Here is an 18,756-nt window from a genome sequence, read left to right as displayed (position 1 = left end):
TGCTTCGGGGATACCCTGCATTCACAAGGAGCAAATGCGTTTGTATTCTATCACATCAGCCGCAGTATCGGGTTTGGAGGAGTTCAGATGATCTCCAGCCAAATGTCTTTTTTTTTTTTATTGTGTGTGTCTGGAGACAGAGAGTGAGACCACCTGGTGTGTTCCTTACAGACTGGTAAGATGATGTTTTGCCACAGACCCTGCTTTTGATTTAGGAGTTCACAACATGCCACTTTATTGAGGTAAAACATGACTAAAAACTATGAAAAATAAACAAATGTTGTGAGCTTATGATGCTGAGACTTCAGAGTAAAACAAACAAACAAACAAACTCAAACACCATCCAAAAAAACCTTACAAGTTATGATTTTTTTAGCTGCCAATTTGAAAATATGAGAAATCTGCTGCAGTGTTTGTAATTATTGAGGACATTCTGTGACATTTGCCTTTTTCTTAAGTCTAGTCATGTATATATATATATATATTTTTGGACTGGAGAATCATAATATGTTTGGTGATGTGTCCCTCCAGTGATGTCTGGTATGCTGTAGTTGCTCCTATTGATTGATCTAACTGAGTGTTTTCGCGCTCCAGTAAGGTCTGATGGGCTCGGTGTGGACCACCCCTCACTGCGGTGCAGTGGTGAAAGATAAATATATCCCCCTCCTCCTCCTCCTTCTCCCCCTCCTCCTCCTCCTGCTGCTGCTGCTGTCGTTGAGTCCGCAACATCCTGACTGGCCGAGGCTGGTGATCGCAGGCAGCGGCAAGCCCCCCACAAGACGGATGAATTAGAAAACCTGCTGTAAACCACCACCACCCCCCTGTTTTTGTTCTCCTCCCTTTTATTTATTTCACACAGAGAAGAGTCGGACTGTAAACACTGCCGCCCTCATCTTGAGTGTGAAGCGGAAACAAGGTTAGTAAAAACAAATCTTTTATTTAGATAGGGTTTAGTATAAGAAAAATACCAATGCACAAGCCATCTGTGTGTGTGTGTTTGTGTGTGTGTTATAGGCTCTTTACGCCTGGCGCAGTGAAACAGAAAACCTCAATTTGTATGCAGGACGCCTTGCTGGGGTCCTGCTAAGCCATGGTTACACTTTTGGAATGAACTTGTCAGTGCAACTCCTTTAACTTCAACTCAAAGTGCTCGACATGAGCCTGGCACACCCACACCCACACACACACACACACACACACACACACAGCCAGGTACAAGTGTGTTATTCTTCACTTGAAAGCACCTGTTTAATTTCATTCTCCCGGTGCACCATTCTTGGTCATTCCAGCCAGTGCTAAATATTCTGTGAAGTGAGTCCCCAGCGCCTCTCAGATCACATAGCACTGCAGCTGCCCTGCTGTACAGCAGACCAACTGCAAGAGCTATAATAGGAAGGAGAGGTAGGGTTGCGCAGCTGACGAGGCTGATTCCGAGGAGCCAGAGCTCTGCAGTACTATTTAAGTCACTGCCCTGTCGATCTTAAAGGCTTATTAGTGAAATGCCACCTCTTTAAAACACCTTGTTCTTTATCTGGCATGACGAACATGTGGTGATTGGTGTTGGCACAGGGTATATGACTTTAATAACCATCGTAATGTGTTCTTATATGTATGCATAAATGTTTTTTTAATTTAGTAGAGCCATTAATTGAAAGCTGTGTGTTTTTTCTTCTTATTGGTAGTCCGACAGAGATCTGTTCTATTAGTCATGTTTCAGCCCACACACTATTTCCAAGGCAAAGCTGTCAGAGAATATCGTCACACTATGAAACAAGCAACGAGCATTTTCTTCACAATAATCATCTGAACATCACCCACAAAACACTGGTTCACTAAACCTTGGTGCATCCTTGAATCATCTGGCTGTTAATCACTGTTTTCAGATGTGTCTGTTTTTTCTTTGTCGTCAAGTTGTGTGGCTGATTGCTTTTCAACCTGTTAGGCTTCCAGTGTGCAGATTCACCATGGGGATCAAGGCTGCCCTCCCCAGATATGAGCTGTATCTCTACACAGCTGTACTCGGCGTGGCCTTGATATGGGCAGGCAGTTGGATATTTGACGCATCGAGCGGTGAGTGCACGACATGACAAGGGATGTCCAAAGCACACACACACTGTCAGTGTAACCCAGAGAGTAGGTAATAAATGAATAACGCATTACACAAGTTTATTAAAGTTCACTTGAATCCATTCGTTATCTGTTGAACCCAGATGTTCTCAAGCAGCTGCCGCAAGGAGTGAGTAAAACACACTCATGTCACCACTAATCATCACCTTCTAGTCCAAGTGAATTTATTATTTAAATCCACTTCAAATAAACAACACTCCTACCTTTAAAACTGCTCTGTTTGCAGGTACACTATGTTGTTTTGGACATGAAATTTAAACTCAGAATTCCATGAGGTAAAAAATACAATCTCAACAGTATTTATTTTTTCCATAACTGAATAAACAAGCTGTTCTCAGAGGAAAATGAGGTCCCTAGAACACTGTTTTAAGCTAGAAAGGTGGAAGGGTCCACAAAATATGTCTATTTACACTTTTTATGTATGGCATAAAATCAGTTAGTGAAGATATTTCTCTTCAGATTAAATTGGCTTCCCCAAAACTACACTGTGCACCTTTAAACTAAAACTGCCATGAACAAATGAATTTAGCAGATTGAAAGCGAGCACCGTCCCATAAGGAATTCCTGCATGTGTCTATTAATACGAAGACAATTTAAAGATGCTCTAATTACTCTCCTGATGGAGATATTTCCGACTAGGAGTCAGTGACAAAGAGCTAGCTAATCCCAAACCTTTCATCCTGAAATACTGCAAAGTGTTTACATGTGTCCAGACAGTCAGTGCTGAAACTCTCCTCCTCACACACTGATGTGAATGGATTGAGTGTGATTTGGTGAATGGTACTGTCTGTCACAGTCTGTGCTCTCAGGGCAGGGTCATGTTGTCTGTCAACATTTTGTCTTGATTCTCTTTCTTCAGCATTCGCTCTCCGACTCTTGAAATGGTCATTTTCGGCTGTTCCATTTGTGGGCATTCACAAAGCTCAGGTCTGCCTGCTGCAGAAGCCCTGTATACTTGTAATAGAAGCCTGGCTGTGTTCCCAGAAGTAAGAGGCTTTCCGTGCCTGACCCTCACATTTTGATATCCTTTTTCATGCCCATTAGTGTAATCAGGCAAAGCTACTAGAGATACTGACGGGGTGCCCAGCAATCACATTTGTTGCCGTGTGCTGAATTCTAGCATTCATTCAAACGTCGCTGCTATGATTCTATTATCACAATTATTTTTATTGTCTTTCCATCATGCCCATGTTGGAATTTCGTTCAGGTTATGCAGTAATCTCCTCCAGCCAGATTATGACAGTATGAGTGAGCCTCAAAAATAGAAAGGCTTCAAAATGAGGACATTATGTAATATTCGATGTTATCAAATGTACTGAATGTCCTCCCACACCTTAATGCACTGTGAATTACGCAAATAAAACGCTGCTCAAATTTTAACTCCTACAGCACCGTTTTTACAGAATGATTACATCAGTTCAAACAGACCCTAGAAATAATGCTGCTGCAGGACTCCTCAACCTAAAAGCAATATTATGTACTTGGTGAACATCCTGTGTGTTTTCTTCTTCATTCAGAGAATGTAAACCGAAAGGCCTTCAAGGAAAGTGTGAAACCAGGATGGCATTACTTTGGCAGGAAGATGGTAAGTCGCTCGTATATAATCCCTTAATGTATCCCATTGTGTTCTGTAATTTGATTCACTGATGCAACATGTCAAGCGAGAGTGGTTGTCAGGCGTTAATAATGCAGCTTCCTTTGCCACAGGACGTTGCGGACTTCGAATGGATGATGTGGTTCTCTACATTCCGGAATCATATCCTTTTTGCCCTCGCCGGTCACGTTATCTTTGCCAAGATATTCACCCTGCTTGCTCCGAAGGTGCGTGCATGTGTTAGCATGTCTATGAGCTAATCTAATTGCAGGTGTAACGGCATGTCACTTATTATGTGTATTTGTATATGTGTTTTATTTGTATACTTAAAGTATTTGTGTGTTTGTGTGTGCGGGTTAACACTTGTGAATGAGCAAAAACTGCACTCCAGTCAAGGCTGTACATGATTTTTGTTCTATGTATGCAAATGCAGAGCTATAACGTGCTGATGTGAACAATAAGGCCTTGGGCAGTACAAGTACTTTCATTCAGTTCAATTCAGTTTGACTCTATCCTTTTCTTACTGAAAAATAATTTGTCAAGTGTATATTTGTACCTCAAGGTCTGACACATTATTGACTTGATGCATGAGCGTGAATTGTATTCCGTAAAGTGTACCAATGATTACTTCCTGTGAATATACTGACACATTTAAAACAGTTCAAAATGTTTTAAACATGTTTTCTGTCTTGTTTCATGCTTGCAATGAAGATTGGTATAGATGGATGTAAGGTAACATTAATAAACTTGTGAATTGTTTAACGTGTTTGTCATATGTGTTTCATTTAAACCATCAATACATGAACAGTAGATTTGTTGATTCCCCACAATTCATTCTTTTCATCCTAATGTTTATCCATTGTTTTTGTTTCACTAACATCACGCGTGTGTGTTGCATTGAATCATGAAGTATGAGTATGAATATCCTGTCACACTGACGCTGGCCCCTCTGTCCCCACAGCACAGATCCTTGATCTTTGGTATATACGGTGGTTTGGCAGTCCTGGTCACAATGGGCTGGACCTTCGTGACTCTGGTTCTGTCCCACTGCATCATACTCTACAGCATCGCTATGGTCAAGAGCAAGTGGATGTGCTTTGCGGCCGGTCTGGCCACACTGGCCTCCATCAAGCTGGAGCCCTATAACTCCTGGCAGGTGAGTGGATGCTGAAAGCTCTGTTGCCTGATATAGGATGAGCTCAGGGAAGCTGAAGGAGATCTCTGTCTTATGGTCTTGTTTAAAGACCAGAAGAAGGATCTTAAGGTCAGTTCTGTAATGAACACATATTATGATACACTGTAGTATCAATAATGATGATATTCGTTGTAAAACATTCTTATATTTAGTGATTCAGTTATAAAATTGAGTGTTATGTTGTGTTGAATATAAAATAGAATGTAAAACGTTTTATAAAATGTTTTGGTAGGAACATATACATATGTTCATATTATGTATATATACATATTTTATTTCTATCCACATGTGAGATGATGATGTATGTGGCTCATGATATTCCTTCTGTAGGAGTCCTTGGTGACCGGCTCTTTTGACCTGCAAGACATCCTGTTCTATGGAGGCTGCGGTTTTAGCATCATGCGCTGTATGAGCTTTGCTCTGGAGAACTGTGAAAAGAAAGACGGCAACTTCACATTCTCCGACCTGCTGAAATACAACTTCTACCTCCCCTTCTTCTTCTTTGGACCTATCATGACTTTCGACAGGTTTCATGCCCAGGTGAGCATTTAAGTTATAACTGAAAGTGGTGGCTGACTGGAGGAGAAAGTGAACAGCATTATGAAATTTGACAGCAGTTATTAAGCCATCACTCACAAGATTTTATTGTTATAAGGAGACTTTAGAGTCTGATTTAAAACCCACACATTATGCCATGTGTCTATATAAGTCAACGACACGGGTAGAGAGGAACACTTCAATTAAAAGTACTTTTCCAACGTAGCTGTAATTGAGCTTTTTACTCTAAATGCTCTCTTTTAGGGCCCAGCCTGGTTAAAAATCTGTATGTTTGCGTACACACATGTGAAATGCTGGGATGTTCTTATGATGTCACAATCCAGTGATAGCTTATTCACAGAACTGTTCTGAATTCCACAGGTGAACAACACACAGCTGATCCGCAAGGACAAAGAGTTGTGGAACATCACCACCAAGGCCTTGTTGCATCTGGGAGTTATCCTGGTGGTGGACGTCTTCTTCCACTACCTCTACATCCTGACAATCCCCAGTGACGTGAAACTGGTCACCAAGCTCTCGGACTGGTGTCTGGGTGAGTTGCATATATGTTTCCACAATGTTTTCATGTGGCTGAGGTCCCGATAACTCATTCCCATCCAGGGTCGCTCATTTGCTCTATGCATCACTTAGAAGTTAATACGATAGTGTTTCTAAAAGTTGCCTTGTTCCCGCGTGTTCCTTTGCAGCTGGTCTGGCTTATTCCAACCTGGTGTATGACTGGGTGAAAGCAGCTGTGATGTTTGGTGTCATCAACACCGTGTCTACTCTGGACCACCTGGACCCTCCTCAGCCTCCCAAGTGTATCACCATGCTCTACGTCTTCGCTGAGACGTACGTGTGACTCCCGACAGTTGTGTGCAATGTAACAAGTCTGTTCTGTCTTTGTTGACCTTGAAAATGTGCAAAAATTATTATATGATGATTTCTCTTTTTTTTAGGCACTTTGACAGGGGCATCAATGACTGGCTGTGCAAGTAAGTCTTCGAGTTTAAATTCATGGGTTTAAATTACCTAAACTACAGAATATTGAGGACAATTTTCATTGTACATCATGTTTCAAATAAGTTGTAATTTGGCAGGTATGTTTATGATTATATTGGTGGCGATCATGACAAAATCTTCAAGGAGCTCCTGGCGACTTTCTGCACCTTCGCTATAACCACCTTGTGGTTGGGCCCATGTGAGCTGGTTTATATCTGGTCCTTCTTCAACTGCTTCGGCCTCAACTTTGAGCTGTGGGTGGCCAAGTTCTTCTCCCTTCCACCATTTTCTATCATAGAGGTGAGACACACTGACGCAAAAATCACTCTCTTTTTGGTTTCTGTGCAATATGACCAACATTTCATAACTCATTACTTTTCCAAAAACATGTCACAATATATGAATAATGAAATGAACTCACAACCCACTCCTATTATTCTTTTGAATTATATACTTGATAAATTAAAGATACTTACTCATGTTCGATTATATTTCAGTTTTCAATCAGCCTTGGCTGGTCAGAGTCTTTCTCATGTTCAGTATTAGCTCATTCTGTGTCACATTCAGGGTCCTCCGTGTTTGTTTCACACAGCTTTCCTGTCTGCATCTGTGCCATGCGGGAGAATGAAAATCCTTCTTCCAAATGACCGAAATACTGTCTTAAAGAGTGTGATTTGCAACACTGCCTGAACAAACTAATTAACAAATTCTGCATTAAACAAATTCTGTATAAAAAAAGGACAACTCAATTTCATACTGTTTTAGTTTGTTTATATTTGACGGATCCTGCCACTGGGGACGTTATTTTCCTCTGAGAACAATTTGTTTCTTCAGTTGTGGACAAAAATACAGATTTCTGAGCTTATATTATGAATTAATTAATTAATATTGTAAATATTACAATTCAGAGTTTTAATTTCTTCTCCAAAACTACACAGTGCTCTTTTAACAGTCAAATAACTGTTAACTAAAGTTTAAGTAACTACAAATGTAACATTTATGAATGATTCTTTTTCTAAAGTGTCAACTATTTTTGTCACACAATAAATATTGCACATCCCCAGCCCTAATACTACATGTTATTGTGTCTACTGTTTCCAGGGTGCAATGGGTGAAGCGATGTCCCGCAGGATCCGGGGTGTGTTCAATGCTGCCAACTTCTGGACCATCGTCCTCTACAACGTTCTCTCCCTAAACAGCTTGGAGTTTGCCAAACTGGTGGGAAGACGTCTGATTTTCAAAGGTGGGGAACGACGAGGGTATATTATATAAAATTAAACTTGAAGGCATTTCTGTCAGCGCTTGTTATTGGGAGAACACCACAGAGAGACATCAAAGGCAACAGAGTCTCAAGGGGCGCCATCCTCCAGATATCACATTACTTAACATCCTCTTCGTTGCTTTCTTTCACATAATAGAAGAATCTTAACAGCAGTTCACTGAGGTTGTTCACAGAATTATCTCCAGTCAAACATCCACGCAGAGCACAGCACAATCACATCTGAATTCCTTTTTAAGTCCTTCTTTCCTTCTTTCTTTCTTTCCCTCTTTGTGTATTCCCTTCAGGTTTCCCTCTGTCCTCCCTCTCAGTGCTGCTTGTGACCTACTGTGGCGTGCAGTTGGTGAAGGAAAGGGAGAGACACCAAGCCCTGCTGGACGATCCAGAGCCGGTGAAGCCAGTGGATGCTGGCAAAGAAAAAGCCGAATAGAAAAATTACATTCACAGACTTCAACGTCAACAGCCCCCTCATATTGTTCCATCCTCGGCCTTGCGAACCAGACTGTGACAGCCAGTCAGCACCTACAGTACATTGTTCACAAGCCTGTGTTTTTGCTTGTGTTTGTCCGATGCGAGGCAATGTTTTGAACTGTTAAATATCCTCAAGTGCACTTGCTGTAGATAATCGCCACGTCCTCTGGCACAAACCCACCGATGGTGCATTTTGTATTTGTATTTTATCTAAGCAAAAGATTGTTGAGCAAATGATAGACCTGACAAACCTTTTATTGTGCTTTACCTAACAATATATAAAGACATACAGTATTGTAAAGGGGCAACCACTTTGCTCTGTGTGGTTGTCTCCTCGGTTCACTTTTGAATTTTTCTTTTTTCTTTTTCAGATTTGGACACTTCCTCCTTTTTTTTTTTAAACAATCGTTAATATCATTGTTTTTGATTAGACGGAGTTTTAGGCCTTATCATCACTATGTTTACTATATTGAAAGGGTTTAAGACTTGAAAATCACGGTGCAACTATGAAGTGCAATGAAGAAGATAAATAAAGGGTGCTGTGGGGAGTCCACCACATAGTTTGCAGCTGATTGTAATGTATATCTAATGTCACTGAGCAAAAATACAAGTCACGACGGGAAGGAAAGTCTATCTTACAGTTGATTAAGAATGTAATCAGAGACTGACTGTAGTATAACCGTCCAGAGAATGACAGCTTTACTCCACCACCACTGTATCTACAGGAGATTACTGTCGGTGTGACGTTTCCACATATCTTCCCTTCGCCCTCACTTCACTATGAAAGGCAATGGGGCCCGCAGGGAATATAGGTCAGTCTTATCCCGCCTGTCACCAAAACCTGCTGCCTGTCTTCAGTGCAGCAGTCACAGAGAGTCTATGCAGATTGTAATGCCGTTTCTCTTCTAACGGTTTTTAATCAAAGGTTCAGTTCAAACGTTTGACTTGAAATAAAGTTGTGTTTCATTAAAATGTGACAGGCTATGAGTTTGTTTTATTGCAGTATGGAGAGTGGATTAAACTGGATGTATTGATTGCTTGAAAAGAACAGTCTGGATTCAAACATTTTAAGAATTAATACTTTTTTTAATTGATGGGAATGCTTTGCTGAATTCCTCACTGCGTTGGGTTTTACTTGTATGACAGTGAGACATTTTCATCATTCACCACAAGGTGGCCCACTTTGACTTGATATAAAACATTCAATGCTGACAAACCAACACAAGTGTTTTCTCATGATGTCTTTATATCAGGATTGTGTGTATGTGTGTGTGTGTGTGTGTGTGTGTAAGTGTGTGTGCGCAGAGTCTGAACATCTGCTTCACTCTCCAGAGGGGTGGGGGATCTTACATCTTCAGCCTATATCTCAAAAGGCATGTTGTCATGTCTCAGTTGATAATAAACGATATTATAGTGATGGTTAATGATGAATTTTTTCGTGTGAAAAATCCTCTTCTTATTAGTGAACATGTTCAGTGACTTTGTGTAATTTTAATACACGATTAATTTCAATTTCAAACTGATTAGAGAAATAATCTGCCAGAATAATCAAAAATACAATGCGATTCCTTTATAGGCTTCAGTATGTTTACCTAAATTAAGAGTCACTCACAGTTAAGAGTTCAGAAAATCCATGTTTTTTCCCCATCACGGTTAGAGAACATAATTTAGCATGAACAATGTTTTAAAAGTATTGTTTGTCTGTTTGTTTGTTTGGTGATTAATCCAGAGTTTCAAATGTTATTGCAGGAAATGCACACGTGTCACTGATAACCTTAATTATGGTCTGCACTCAGCCACAGCATCCATTAGTGTTGGTAATCTCATCTGAGCTTTTCCTATGTCCAGATTCGTCTTGTGCAAGATCGGAGCTCGCTTCTGTGTTCACAAGTATTTGTACCCTTATTGTTCCTTCGGTTGTTCGCCACAGATGTTCTCTTACAAAATTCCACATTGATTAGTAAAAACTTTGCAGGTAGAAGATTTACGCAAAAAGGGTTAACCCGTAAAACTAAAACTAATTCAGATGTTACGATTCAACCTGTAAACACATGAAGACAAAAAGGGAGAAGGATATACTAAATAGGTAATTTAAGTAAACCTTTATATAAACCAAAGAGCAAACATTTGATTGAACTGATTACTTGGGCAGAATTAGAATTTACAAAAAAATTTTGTGTGAAAGAGATGGACTTAATCTCCCACAAATTCTGTTTCCTGATTAGATTAGATTCAATCATGGATGAGAACAAACTGATTGGTTGTTTGCAGCCAATAGGTGCCAGTGTTGTTCAACACTCTGGATGTAACTTTGGATCAAATGATTCAAAATGGTATAAATACTGTATTATGCATATATAAATATATCTCAAGCTTTATTAAATACATATAATGAATGATTATAACAATTTGATTTTGCTGTCTGATAATGAACCATTTGTATAGACCTGGTGTTTTAATCATTTCTATTTGTACATTTAATTTAGAATTCTTTCTTTCTTTCTTTCTTTCTTTCTTTCTTTCTTTCTTTCTTTCTCAGTTTATTATGCAACATGCTAATCTACTATCAACTACTTTTACCTTTACACAGTACAAACCGCCCTGCACCTTCACTGATTTACATAAATATTGTTAAAACTTTCAAAAAAAATACTGTCAGTGTGTCAGTGAATCTGCTGTCATTATTCACGAGATATCGGTTCACAGAGGTGAAAAGGACTTGTGAAAGTGGGTGAAAAAATCATAGTAAAAGAGCCATTCAGGCTGCCTGGTGAGCTGGCCTGCTGGATTTAACATGCTATCACCCCCGAGCTTGGTCATTCAGCTGTTTGTGGGGGTCTGAGTGGTGCAGGAGTGCGTAAGTCCCCTTCCCAGTCCACCAAAATGGATTCCCCAGCTTTGTGAGGGCCCTGTCTATAAATACCTCTGACTTTCAGAGTGACAGAGTGACAGCCTCGGACAGCTGCAGCTACCAGCCAACCAAACCGTGGAGACTATCCACAGCAATCTGAGCAGTCGTGAACGCTGACAGTCCTGCTCTGGTGTGGGGAGTAAGAAGCGTGCCCAGGAAACCCAACCAGGACGAGGAGACCGAACAAAATGGCTGCCATGGCTATAGACCCAGTGGAGCAGCCTCGGATGTACCAACAGACTCTGCTTCAGGACGGACTGTGTGACCTCTTGGAGAATGACAAGTTTGTGGACTGCGTGCTCAAAATTCAGGACAAGGAGTTCCCCTGCCACCGCTTGGTTCTGGCAGCCAGCAGCCCCTTCTTCAAGGCCATGTTCCTGTCTGACCTGGAGGAGAGCAAGAAGCGAGAGATCGTCCTCAAGGATGTGGAGCCAAGTGTTATGGGAATGATCCTGCGCTACTTATACACCTCTGACATCAATCTGACAGAGCAGAATGTCCAGGATATCTTCATGGTCGCTAACATGTACCAGATCCCCTCCATCTTCTCTGTGTGTGTGTCCTACCTTCAAGAGAAGCTGGTGCTGGGAAACTGCCTGGCTATCTTCAGGCTAGGACTGCTGCTGGATTGTCCCAGGCTTGCTCTCAGTGCTAGAGACTTCATCTGTGAACGCTACCAGGTTGTTGTCAGAGACCAGGACTTCCTGCAGCTGGGCCCAAGCGAGCTGGGGATCCTCATCACCTCGGATGCTCTCAATGTTGAGCGGGAGGAGGTGGTGTTTGAATCTCTGATGGACTGGGTGAGACATGACGAGACAAACCGCCTTAAGGACCTGCCAGAGCTGTTGCACTGCGTCCGTTTCAGGCTCATACCTGTGGATTACTTCAAAGAGAACGTAGAGCGTCACAAGTACCTCCGCTTCAGCCAGGAGATCAAGAAGGACCTGGAGCTTGTCAAGGATGCTCACAAAGGGCGTCTCCCAAAGCCCAGGAAGCCCGGCAGAGACGAGGCTATGGGGGGAAAAGAAGATGAGGAGGACGACGAGGACGATGAGGAGGAAGGGTACCTGCCGGGCATACTCAATAACAACCCTCGCTTTGGGATGTTTGAGATGGACCTGATACTAATGATCAATGACACAGGGACTGTGGCCTATGAACCGGTGGGAAATGAATGCTTTGTGGTCTCAGAGTCTACAGACATTCCCAAGAACCACTGCAGCCTGGTGACGGATCAGAACCAGGTGTTTGTTGTCGGAGGAATGCTCTACAATGAAGAGGACAAAGATGAACCATTCAGCTCTTACTTCCTACAGGTAGTGTATGAGTCATGAAGACCATGAAAACATATCACTTTTCTCTTAATTTGTCTTCCTAAACATGGATTGATTACTCAGTGGGGCACTGGACACAGGTCCAGGGGCCCAAGCTCTCAGGGGACCCTGGTGTAGTTCAACTATTTGAGGTGACTGTTAATGTTTATTGGCAAAACTCAATCATATGACTTCAAAGGGACATAAAATGACCAAACAAAAGTACCACAAAAAGGCACAGAACTGCAAAGGGACACAAAATGATCACGAGACACAAAACTATCACAAGGATACACTAAACAACTTCAAACGTACACAAAACTATCACAGCGAGACACAAAGCTCTTATAAAAGGACACAAAACTATAAAAAGATACATTACACAACTTCAAACGTACATAAAACTATCATAACGAGACACAAAACACTTAGAAAAGGACATAAAACTAGCACAGAGACACAAACAAGTACAAAGGAACACAATATCATCACAGAAAACACAAAACAACCTCAAAGGGACACAAAATCATCACAAAGAGACACAGAACTTTCACAGAGACAAAAACAACACAGGGACACCAAATTGTTACAAACACAATCTCTTTCAGTCTCGCTGTGCTTCTAAAAAGGAGGGCGGGGGGGGCCTTCTACATGTCTGTGCCCATCGGCTTTTTGTCTCATCATCTGCTCACATTCCCTGAAAAGTACAATGAATGACTTAAACCTGCGTCCACCATTTGCTTACCTCTTGTGCCCCTCATTCCTCACATTGGATTGTTTTCGTCCCCAGTTCGACCCAGTGAGTTCAGAATGGTTAGGGATGCCCTCGCAGCCCAACCCTCGCTGTCTGTTCGGCCTGACTGAGGCTGAAAACTCCATCTTTGTCGTCGGCGGGAAGGAGCTGAAGGAAGGCGAGCACGCACTGGACTCAGTCATGATCTATGACAGACAGTAAGTGTGATTAGTGAGTTGAATATGCAGTTTCATTAGCAAAACTTTATTGTGTGTCAGTTATCTAAATGCAACCTTCAGGTATTACAAGAAAATGTCTTTCACTTATCAAGCTTCCTGTCAGTAAATTCAAATAGTCATTAATTCCCATTCAGTGCAATTAATTGAAACCATCCTTCTCATAGTCACATGATATATATTTCCATAGATGTATTATTAAATGTCAAATGCCAATTTAAAAGGGGTATTTCATCGCTACACTGTGAAAAACACGTATCGTCATTAAGAACCACACTGTTATTCCACATATCTATTCGAGTTTTATTAAACTTTATATTCTTTTGTTTTTCAACAATCATTGCTGCATGAGCCTGTAGATACACATTTATCATGAATTGGGTAATTTCATGATGATGTATTTTCTGTGTTTCAGGTCATTCAAATGGGGAGAGTCGGACCCTCTGCCTTATGAGGTCTATGGCCATGGAACCATATCACACAAAGGTCTTGTGTATGTCATCGGAGGAAAGTCTGGAAGCAAGTACGTGGCACTGCAAATACTCTACCTGTCTGATGTTTCTCACCTCGTGATTATATTTTCATACTGTGGGTACGGTACTTCATTCATCAATCAATACCTGTACAGTAGGAAATACATTGTGACAGTGCCATCATACTGTACTTTAAGATATAATCATTTATTCTAATTTTGTAACAGCAGGTATCGCTAACCAAACTGTTTTTAAAGAGGCATTCCAGCATTTTACAATTAGTCTTCTTTACAGTTGAGGGGCTCATAATAGATGGATTTGAAACACAAATGAAAGAAGTTGAGCATCAGAGGCTGAGTATCCTGACTTTTACTCTCTGGTATGAGTCTAGCTTCAAAAACACTGGATCCTCCTACATTTCCCATAATGCAACTCAACAGCATCTTTCATTAGACTCTCAATCTTTTCAAATGCCCGCTTCTTCTAAACTCCAAACTTCCCGCTTGTAAAAGATTTAAAGTCTCAATTCCAAGCCACACTTTTTTGACAATATTACCCAGTATCAAACTTTATACAATGGGTAAACTGAACTTGTGTTTTATGCAGGAAGTGCATGAGAAGAGTCTGCGTCTACAACCCCACTAAGTTTGAGTGGAAGGACCTGGCTCCCCTGAAGACGGCGCGTTCCCTGTTTGGTGTCACCGTCCACAAAGACCAGATCATCGTGGTGACCGGAGTCACAGACGCAGGCCTCACCAGCTCTGCAGAGCTCTACGACGTCGCCACCAACGAGTGAGACAACTGGTTTTAGAAAGAAAAAATGTATATGACCCACTTTATCTCATCGTTATGAGGTGAAGCATCTGTCCACAGTAGTGAAATGACTCATCGAGCGTGAACAGCAGATCATTAGGTCATAAAATAACTCTGCCGCGGGGATCATACAGTAATATAGCAGCTTGTTTAACATCAGCATCACTTACGTGTGTGTGTGTGTGTGTGTGTGTGTGTGTGTGTGTGTGTGTGTGTGTGTGTGTGTGTGTGTGTGTGTGTGTATTGTCCTGTTGTGTTCCAGGTGGTCTGAATTCACAGAGTTCCCTCAGGCACGCAGCTCTCTCAGTCTGCTCTCGATGGGAGGTTTCTTGTACGCATTGGGGGGCTTTGCCATGATGCCCAGTGAAACCAGTGAGGAGCCCGTCCCAACAGAGATGACTGACATCTGGAGGTGAGGGTCCCCTTCAGTCATTCAGTACTCATGAGGAGTCATCAGAATGTTTTCACAATGACTGAAAATGAATAAGAAGACGCCCAACAATTTCTGCTATGTATTTGATGTTAAACTGCTTATTATTGTTATTATGTGATGAATAATTAGTGTTTACATTCTACAATTCCACAGATTACATCCTACAATTATAAGTACACGATACCTCCCTGATTTGGTCAGATGTAATATCTGAAATGGAGAATTTTGAACACTTGCAGCACGCCCAGATTAAGATCAAATTGCCCTTCTTTTCTTCATATCGAGAAAAGTGCAGGTTTAATTAATAACTGTCGAGGACGTGTCTGGTGTCTGGTTCTCTTTTTGTGTCCTATTAAAGAGCAAAACTAACAATTGATTGATATCAACAGAAATCAGCTGTTGGCCAAAGGCTTTCATAGACTTTTTCCTCTGCCATCGAACTCCACAGAGTTAGCTCCTTTAATACGCACTCATGCAGCAAACATGTATCATTCCGCGGCTGAAAATAGATCTTCAGGATGCACCATTATCTACCGTTGTTCAAGTAATGTCCTCTTAAAACTACAGTGCCAATCTGTGTTAGGAAAGTTGTTTTTACACATTAAATCCTGACCTGTTTTTATGATTCACAATTTTAGTGGAAACAAATATGATTGGGGCTGAGTGCCACAGATTCTTGGGATTATTGAGCAGTATTGATGGATGGAATAATGCATTCATACTTTCAGTCCATCTCGTTAGAGTTGCTGGCAGTAACGAAACATTATCAGAACATTTATATTACAATAATGACTCCATTCTGGTTATTTTAGAGTCCCGATTTTGTGAATTTGGCTCACCATGACACCAAACCTTCATATCTATAAATGAAAGAAGCTCTGATCATGAATCATTGGGGTCAATGATGGAGGCAAAAAAATCACAGACTCCAAATATGAACTTCCTGTACTTTTTTTTATTCAATGCAGCGACACCACAAAGTACCTTTGGTGTCAAATCATTCACTGTAATTGAAAGGCACTGAGATTGCTTTTGTTCTAATTATGGATTCTATCTTATGATGCTATGGGGCCTAACACTAATGTAAAGACTCAAAACACTAATGTATTTTCGCTCCCTACAGATATGATGACTCAGAGAAGAGCTGGACTGGGATTTTGCGAGAGATTAGTTACGCGGAGGGATCCACCATTCTTCCAGTGCGCCTCAACACGCTGCGTCTCACCAAGTTATGAGTGACCCATGAGGTTGATGATGACGATGATGAGTGTGCTCACAACGGACAGTGGCCCAAAAATAGCTTAGGGTACAGAAAGTTGAATTTGGTTTCTGAGGATGAAGAAAGTGTTGTGAAAGATTGTTTTATCTTTTGTTTGACAGCAGGGGGAGACAGATACATGCCAAGTCTGAGTGAGTGTAAAGGTGAACTATTTCAGTCAAATGTGTTTTTTTTTATTGTTTATTAAAATTGTTTTTTTTTTGTTATTTATTCCATACATGTTCTTTAAAAGCTGTGTGTTTTATTAAAGCAGAAAATAAAGATAATGGTTGACTGTATCGCTTTAAGTGAAGAGTCTCAGTCACGCAGAGACACAGGAGTCCTGTCCACAGTGCAAATGGTTTTATTCATATTCATCTCATCACATTTTGTTCAATAACATCTTTACAGCTGATTCCACATACTTTACAGTACGCCATATTTACACAAACTGTACATGGCAACAAATAAGAGACACTTTATCGACATTATGCAAATGGCATGAGTGAGGAACGTACAGTTTGAATGTAAACACTGATTTCCAGTTGACACCTGAGCACAATCTGTCATCACCACATCACGAACCAATTCTTCAGCTGTATCTACAGTCTCACATTATATACAACAGCTGAGTGTGACAATTAGTCTGAGGTACTTTCAGCAAGGTCAGTTCAGTTTCAAGTTTACACACACTGATACAACAAGAAGTGGAACTAAAGTAAACAGCAAACGTCTGGAAAAGTCTTTTTTTTAACGGTAGGTGGCTTAAAATAAGCATTTGAAAGCATCACTGGACAAATAGTAACAATCATCACGCATGGTGGCATTTAGTTTGATGAATCTACAGCCAAGCTAGCATCTATGTGACAGAACCACAATGACAGTGCTAACATGATGATCAAGGGTAACGGATAAGGGTAACGATTAAGGATAACGATCATGAAGAAGGTGATCGCATTCTTATCTCAGTCTGCTAGCATGCTAGCATTTACTAATTAGTGTGAAACATAAGGTACAGCTGAGGCTCATAGGAATGTCATCAGTTTTGCAGTTATTTAGTTATCTATTCATAAAAAATAAGTTATAGTTATTATCTGGGTTTGGAACATATTTTTTTGGAACATGTGTGTCTAAATTAAATTTTGCAGCAGTGTATCCAGTAGTTGTTGAGACATTTTCCTAAAAACCACAAATGTCAACATTTTGGTGCTAGAGGAAAAGTCAAGGTATCATCAAAATCATTAAAAACCTTTCACCCAAAAATGAAAATTCAGTCAGTATCTACGAGCATGCAGCATGTTGCAACTATTGCACTAAACTTCATTACAGCTTCCATGCTTATAGCATGCAACCCATCTCAAGTGGGTGCACAGGCTCAACTGTGCATCAAGGGTGTAAAAAACGTCTTTTTTATATCAATTTGGTATCTTGGGTCTTGAGTCTTGGAGTTTATCCATCCATCCATTGTCTATAACTGCTTTATCCCTTTTATGGGTTCTGGTCAAGAGCAGGGTACACCCTGGACAAGTTGCGAGCTCATCGCAGGGCCCTTACTGATGGCAGAGGCCGCCATGCAAGGTCCCAACCGCACATCAGGAGCAATTTGGGGTTAAGTATCTTGCTCAAGGACACGTCGACATGCAGCTCAGCCCGGAGCTGGGATTTGAACCAGCGACCTTCCGGTCACTAGCCGACTTGCTCTACCCGCTGAGCTACAGCCGCCCCGGAGCCAATTTATGGCGTAGCTTATTTTTTCAGTTCCTAAAACAAGTCCCCAGCTACTTTAGTTGTTTAGGGGGATCCTGCAATGCTGTTTTGCTCTAAACTCCAGAAATGTGTGATGGACTATAAAACGTAATCCATTTTTCCATCCACGTGAGGATGAGAGGATACTGACTGAATTGTATTTTTTTTCGGGGGAACAATCCATCCAGTAGTTGTTGAGACATTTCATCCTGGACCAAAGTGGTGGGCCAACAGGTTGACATGTGCCATGCGACTATCATGGCTAATAAACGGCATGATACTATACACATATTTATACAGTCTCTAAATATAGAATAGAATAGAACAGAATAGAGTAGAAAACTAACAACCATGCGATCCAGTTAATGGAAGTTAATTTAACACAGTTGCCACATATTTATTCACATGCTGTGTACTGTGGACTAATGATGGAATACATCTGGTCTATTAGTTGCAGAAATAGTACAAATGAAAGTCCTCAGAGCGACTGTGCACTCAGACTCAAACTAAAAGCCTCTGTAATCTTAGATAAATTTCACAAGCGGGAGCTTTAGTGTCTCCTCTGGAATGTTCGCCGGCAGTAATTCAGCAGAGTGTATGCCCCGTATAAAGCTGTCATAGGCAGGATTGGAAGG

The 18,756-nt window shown here is 41.0% G+C and overlaps 2 protein-coding genes across 6 annotated transcripts; both read left to right on the top strand.

Moving 5' to 3' along the window:
* The first annotated feature begins 32 nt into the window (after nucleotides 1–32).
* hhatla (hedgehog acyltransferase like, a) lies at nucleotides 33–9,417 on the top strand. Of its 5 annotated transcripts, none has more exons than XM_030402746.1 (14): nucleotides 33–175; nucleotides 595–916; nucleotides 1,943–2,070; nucleotides 3,645–3,712; nucleotides 3,835–3,948; nucleotides 4,433–4,448; nucleotides 4,688–4,877; nucleotides 5,247–5,456; nucleotides 5,835–6,006; nucleotides 6,161–6,305; nucleotides 6,413–6,448; nucleotides 6,554–6,755; nucleotides 7,557–7,698; nucleotides 8,022–9,417. In XM_030402746.1, the coding sequence occupies exons 4-14, from the start codon at nucleotides 3,688–3,690 to the stop codon at nucleotides 8,162–8,164; spliced, it is 1,395 nt and encodes a 464-aa protein (XP_030258606.1). In that variant the 5' UTR covers nucleotides 33–175; nucleotides 595–916; nucleotides 1,943–2,070; nucleotides 3,645–3,687; the 3' UTR covers nucleotides 8,165–9,417. The 5 variants fall into 5 exon arrangements, with proteins under 5 accessions (XP_030258606.1, XP_030258603.1, XP_030258605.1 ...); XM_030402743.1 differs by having other exon boundaries at nucleotides 34–175; nucleotides 4,433–4,453; nucleotides 4,683–4,877; XM_030402745.1 differs by lacking the exon at nucleotides 4,433–4,448 and having other exon boundaries at nucleotides 36–175; nucleotides 4,683–4,877.
* A 1,655-nt stretch (nucleotides 9,418–11,072) lies between these two features.
* Nucleotides 11,073–16,603, top strand: LOC115572553 (kelch-like protein 40a). The gene is made up of 6 exons (XM_030402740.1): nucleotides 11,073–12,432; nucleotides 13,220–13,380; nucleotides 13,814–13,921; nucleotides 14,478–14,663; nucleotides 14,947–15,096; nucleotides 16,241–16,603. The coding sequence occupies exons 1-6, from the start codon at nucleotides 11,305–11,307 to the stop codon at nucleotides 16,350–16,352; spliced, it is 1,845 nt and encodes a 614-aa protein (XP_030258600.1). The 5' UTR covers nucleotides 11,073–11,304; the 3' UTR covers nucleotides 16,353–16,603.
* Nucleotides 16,604–18,756: the final 2,153 nt, after the last annotated feature.

This window comes from Sparus aurata, chromosome 21, assembly GCF_900880675.1.
Source record: "Sparus aurata chromosome 21, fSpaAur1.1, whole genome shotgun sequence".
Taxonomy (NCBI): Eukaryota; Metazoa; Chordata; class Actinopteri; order Spariformes; family Sparidae; genus Sparus; species Sparus aurata.
This window is presented reverse-complemented; position numbering and strand designations above follow the sequence as displayed.